At 43.4% G+C, this 6,450-nt stretch overlaps 1 protein-coding gene across 1 annotated transcript; it reads right to left on the reverse strand.

The window, feature by feature from the left end:
* Positions 1-494: 494 nt before the first annotated feature.
* Positions 495-5,065, reverse strand: LOC112074306 (anti-apoptotic protein NR13-like). The gene is given in 5 exon segments (XM_024141501.2): positions 495-989; positions 992-1,070; positions 3,406-3,499; positions 3,501-3,874; positions 4,956-5,065. Coding segments are annotated over 5 exon segments (714 nt in total). The 5' UTR covers positions 5,013-5,065; the 3' UTR covers positions 495-879.
* Positions 5,066-6,450: the final 1,385 nt, after the last annotated feature.

Below are 6,450 nucleotides of genomic sequence, written 5' to 3' on the forward strand. Positions count from 1 at the left end.
TAAACAAATAACAATGAAATCTGCCAAGTGGCAATGCAAAGATGGCCACTGTTAACATTTTTATTTCATATAAAATATAATATATTAATGTATGTTTATTACACTAAAAAATATTCTTGCAACACACACACACATTACTTGAAGTAGAAAGGCAAGAGGGACATTAATAAAAACAAGTCAGGACACTAAGCAGTGGACAAAAATGGGGTTGGTCCAAATGCCACCCCATTTCTATATAGGTCAGGGATATTGAAATCTGGACCTACAAGCCAGTTCCACTGTTGATTTTCATTCCTCCCTCTTACAGGGACGGCTTTAGACCTGAGACACCAGTTGGGTGCAATTAATGATCAGGTATAACAGAAAAGCAGGACTACTTCAGAAGGTCAGGCTTGGATTTGAATAGCCCTGATATAGGGATGAAGCAGCCATCCACATCTAAATGGGCATCTTTGTACGCCGCGTCACAACAATGCAACCAACCATAGTAGTGCAGTTGTGGTCAACACAACATGTGGTCCCTGTGCGCTCGCTTTGACAAAATACTAGATTTTAATAACATAACAGCGGAAAGATATGCAACTAATAATATTGACATATTTCATCATTTCAGAAGGCCTTTCGTTTGTTATGGTACAATCTCTAGGTACGACTGAATAATAGAGTTGTAATAGTTGAAGGTTTTACTGCGGGCTGAAAGATGTGGAAACATTCAGTTGATGAATGAACTAAACCATGTAATGGAATCCTGCTTCAGTGTGACACATGGGGGTGAAGGGGACATGTCCCATCCACTATTCAAAAAAGATATTTTGGCCCTAAGTTAGTCTCTCCCCCACCCTCATTTTCAAGACAGTGTTTGCCCCTGTTTGACACCATTTAACCCATTGAAGACCTACCACACTGCATCACTTTGAAAGGAGACTGATGATGCAGCAGGGCTTGTGTGTTAGCGGACCAGAGGAAGGTTAACCCTGCGATGCCCACGCAGCAGCAGCAAACAGGGCAGTCTTCATGGACGAGTCCTGGTTCACCTCTCTTGCTGTGTGGAAGAACTTACAGAAGCCCTCCTAGAAGAGAGAGGATTAGGGTTAGATCCATATATTTTATTGAACACTTATTCAGGTCACATGGTGTATCAAAGGACCAGGCTAGAGATCAAAATAAGGAAGTCAAGAAACTTAGTTCAATACTGCTCAAAAAGCCCATTTCCTCTCAGTTTTCAGACCGAGAGACAGCGCCTGCGGACAGTCCCTGCTATAACAGACCTGTGTCGTGATCAGTAAGGCAAATTTCAAAATGTGGTTGTGTTCAATCAGTCTATTTGTTTGTCTGATCCAGACCCAGCTGGTTGTGTTCATCAGTCTATTTGTTGTTCTGATCCAGACCCAGCTGTTGTGTTCATCAGTCTATTTGTTGTACTGATCCAGACCACAGCTGGTTGTGTTCATCAGTCTATTTGTTGTTCTGATCCAGACCCAGCTGGTTGTGTTCATCAGTCTATTTGTTGTACTGACCCAGCTGGTTGTGTTCATCAGTCTATTTGTTGTTTCTGATCCAGACCCAGCTGGTTGTGTTCATCAGTCTATTTGTTGTTCTGATCCAGACCCAGCTGGTTGTGTTCATCAGTCTATTTGTTGTTCTGATCCAGACCCAGCTGGTTGTGTTCATCAGTCTATTTGTTGTTCTGATCCAGACCCAGCTGGTTGTGTTCATCATTCTCTTTGTTGTTCTGATCCAGACCCAGCTGGTTGTGTTCATCAGTCTATTTGTGTTCTGATCCAGACCCAGCTGGTTGTGTTCATCCATCTATTTGTTGTACTGATCCAGACCCAGCTGGTTTGTGTTCATCAGTCTATTTGTGTTTTCTGATCCAGACCCAGCTGGTTGTGTTCATCAGTCTATTTGTTGTACTGATCCAGACCCAGCTGTTGTGTTCATCATTCTCTTTGTTGTTCTGATCCAGACCCAGCTGGTTGTGTTCATCAGTCCTATTTGTTGTTCTGATCCAGACCCAGCTGGTTGTGTTCATCAGTCTATTTGTTGTTCTGATCCAGACCCAGCTGGTTGTGTTCATCAGTCTATTTGTTGTTCTGATCCAGACCCAGCTGGTTGTGTTCATCAGTCTATTTGTTGTATCTGATCCAGACCCAGCTGGTTGTGTTCATCATTCTCTTTGTTGTTCTGATCCAGACCCAGCTGGTTTGTGTTCATCCATCTATTTGTTGTACTATATCCAGACTAGATTTTGAGTATTAATGATTGTTGTGTGCTTGGCGGTCACTAGACTGTTTACGTTAGAGACAGTACATACGGCTGTTGGACAGCTGGCTAGAGGGGGGGGTGTGTGGTGGTTAATTCACAAAAGCAGTCAACAAAGAGCTGCAGCTGTGTTGTTGCTACCCAGCACTACAGTCCTATGTTGTTTTGGAGTACACCAGTAACCTCACTACCTTGATCCACTTTATATGACTATAATGGCTTGTGTCAACCTTGTACAAACTCTTTTAGTGACAGGTAAGTCTTTGACCTCTCAGACAACCAGGGTTTATAGTCCACACCACAGTAAAATATCACTCTGTATGACTGAGAGTTATACATTTATAAACTACTCTGACAATGCTGAATCGACAACAGTCACACTAGTCTAGACAATGTCACATATACTCATATAATACAGACTTATCAAAAAAGCAAATTTACACGGATAATTTTCAATACACGCATTGACATTAAAAATAAGTCAAATTTTAGTTCAAATGGGAATCTCATTGAGTCTTTCAGTTTAACCTCTAAGAGACGATATATTTCAAGGGAATCTCTTCCATTGACTTCATCTTTAATACATCAAACTACAGTTAAGACTTTTCCAGTATTTAAGTCATTGTTAGTAGCCCTCATTATCCAGAGCGATTTACAGGAGGAATTAAGGTTAAGTGCCTTGCTCAAGGGGACATCGACATTTTCACCTAGTCCTTCTGGGATTTAAACCGCGACCTTTCCGTTACTGGCCCAACGTTCTTAACCGGGGCTACCTTCCACCCCTAGACTTAATCTGTGTCCGGAAATTTCTTGTACCAAAAATATTGTGTTTTAAGCAGTCATTCCTGGGTTAGACTGAACATTGTGTTGGTAGCACACACACAGTTCAGACATTCTTGGCTCATGCCACTAACTGACTAACACAGCAAACAGCAGCCACATAGCAAGAAGCCACAAGGTGTCTGAATCACAGACATTATTGACAATAGAAGGTGTCATTGTCCAACTGTTTCTCTTAGCTTGACAGAGAACTAGTGCTGCTGATATGAGCCCAGATTCCCATCAGCTTAGTAAATGATCCTGTGTGTGCGTGCACTGTGGTCCATAAGCGCATGTGTGTGTGATGCTCACTGCTCAAACTACCCAGCCTTTGTTCTCCAGCATCCAGTCACTCTTCTCCTCTCCTAGGTAGTCTGCTATGGTCTCCGCCAGCGCCTGCAGCTCTCCTTCCCCCCAGCCCCATGCCATTACCAGCCCCCTGGTCGGTGTCCTCTCCCTGTAGTTCTCTGACCAGCACACCAGTGAAGGTGAACAGAGAGACCACCCTCCCCCAGTTCATCTGTCCGTCTCCCACCAGCTCCTCCATCACCCTCCTCAGACAGGCGCAGGGGTCCGGCCCGCATTGGCACAGGAAGCTGTGTGCCATGGCATGGAAGCGGGCCCGGTGCTTGGCCTCCATGTCCCGGGCCTGGCGCCGCATGGCTGCAGCCGAGTCGCTGGGAGGAGGACCGGGCGGGGCTTTCCGGGACCTACTGGCAGGGATAATACTGCAGACAGACAGGTAGTCCTCTGCTATAGCCAGGGTTTCTTTCCACAGCCCGCATGACATGGTCTACAGGAAGACATACAGTTAATACATGATCTATAGCCTATATATCAGAATGGGCCTCTGCTACAGTTTTTTTCGGACAGCCAGCACGATATGATAAATACAGGAAACACTATCAATACATTATCACATGCAGTTCATTTCTCACAGCCCACACTACAGGGGCTAGACTCTAGAGGAAACATTATCAATATTCATATTGTTATGCCTAAAAGGAAATACATTATACAGCAGGCTTCTTTCCACAACCCACCCAACATGGTCTATTGGAAACAACGTCAATCTAATCCCAAAGAGGTGACATCCTCTGTGCAATACCAAGAAGAGGCTTGTACTCAAGACTGAAAGCAAAGCTACGTTTCCCAATGAGCTGCATAGACCACATAGCAATATGATGCAAGCAGCACGGTGACTTGAGGTTAACACTGATGTCTAGTCTTGGACCTGCTTGAACTAAACTGTAAATAGAACGGTAAACAGTTGGCTAGGTAGCTTTGTAACTAGCTAGCTAAATAACTGGCTATGTGAGCAAGCCAGTCAAGTCTAATTTAAGAGCCCTTGAAGTCTGGATTAATTCAGGACGTGTCATGAAAGAAACAAGGTTGTAGCTAGAACTAATACGTTAGCTAGCTACAGTACTGTATAAAGCAAACTGAATTGACATATTTGTACTTGCTAGCTAGCTTGACTGTCAAATCGAAGGCAAGTCACACATACATGCATCGCAATCTAGCTAGCTAAATTATCTATCCAGCTAACGTTAAGTGGTTGGATTGTTTATCATTTTCTTGTCAACATCAACATTGGAAAATAGATAACCAGTCATGGTTTGGATATGAGTAAGCAGGGCTTCTCGCGAACGTTAGACATTTCTGGCMAGCAGCTGATAGCTAACTAGCGTAGTACTGATTGACACAAAGGACCAGAGAAACCAAGGCAGCGAACAACATCAGTGGCTCAACCCGCATCGATCCATTCACTCAGTCTGTAAAACCGAAGCTTGACACGCTTATTCAAGAATAGTTCGAGTTGAAGAAAAATAAATCGCATATTCTAGGTAGGAAAAAGTTAACAAAAAGCTCACCCTCCCAGCGATCAGACTGCTTTCTCCACGTACAGACGGAAGGAGGATCGCTGTCATCAACCGTATTTCCGCCTCAKCAGGCTCTCGCCAGACTTTATACTCTCACTAAGCAACGTCACACAAATGGCATTTCCCTGAATTGTATTGTCGTTCCGCTAGACGAGAATCAGATGTAATGGAAATAACGTTACCTGTCTCCATATCATCATCCTCTTCGTCATTTACACCATAACCATGGGATAAAACAAACTTTTAAGACACCATTAATCAATAATTTAAATAAAATGTATTTATTTCACAAGAAGACTATGATTACAAATGAACAATACTTCAAACAGTCCCTCTTTCTCCCTCTCTGGCTAGTCATAGTCTATGGTCTGGTTTTATATAACAGTAGTATTACACTTTAGATCTGAGCAAGTTACACTCTGGGCAGACTAATTGACTGGTAAACTACAGACTGTGAAGCAGGTTTAAAGGGGGACTAGGGGGCATAAAAGCGGCAGTGAGTTAGCTTCTATACAGGAAAGTCAGTACTGCATGGCATTGGCTAGGACCTGCTGTAGAGGAAAACTGTGCTCAACTGACTTTAGTAATAGTAATAATATTTGTAATACTGCTAATAATAAAGCTTTAGGAACTCATTAACCTGATGAGCATTTGGTATAGTCCAACTTCAGTCAAATAAATAGTCTCTGTGAGTCAAACCTAGATAGCTATTATTGTGTGTGTGTAACTGAATATAGTTTCTATAGGCAGACTCTTTCTGCGGCAGGGTGTGCTCCATGGGCACTCTGGGTCGACTGGTCACATGACTCTGGTCCTGACCCTTAACCTCTGACCCCTGACTTCCAGGGGTTCGGTCTCGCTCTGATGACATCACAGCAGCTCTAGGCCCAGATCTGTCCGAGAAAGAGCACAGAACATCAGTAAATCACATTGTATTCAATAAGACATTTAAACAACAACACTTGTATCAAAAAGTATATTACAGTAACCCGGTCCAGACCCCAAAGAGCATGCAGCAGCATAGTGACAATGGAAAACTCCCTGGAAGGAAGAAACCTTGATAGGAATCAGATTTTGGGGGAGATGGAGAATCCTCCTTTGTCAGACCGGTGTAGATTATGAGGCAGAGCAACTCGGAGAAGAAGTGGTCCTGTGTGGCTCAGTTGGTAGAGCGTGGCACTTGCAACGCCAGGGGAAAAACCTGGTTCTGCAGAGTCATGTGTCAGACTATCCCCACAGTACATACTTCTTTTCCACTACAGGCACAGCCACAATATAGGACACGGAAACCACCACTGAGAGATGCTGTAGTAGTTGTTCTTCATTAATGTCTGTGGAAGTATAGTAACACAGCCATAGTCTTCCCTCTGGTGATCTCACTTACATCATTTTAGCAGACACGTTTATCCAGAGCGACTTAGTGGATGCATACATTTTCATACTTTTTTCCCCCATACTGATTCCCCGTGGGAAATAAACCCACAAA

This window comes from Salvelinus sp. IW2-2015, unplaced genomic scaffold, assembly GCF_002910315.2.
Source record: "Salvelinus sp. IW2-2015 unplaced genomic scaffold, ASM291031v2 Un_scaffold2574, whole genome shotgun sequence".
NCBI classification, from domain to species: Eukaryota; Metazoa; Chordata; class Actinopteri; order Salmoniformes; family Salmonidae; genus Salvelinus; species Salvelinus sp. IW2-2015.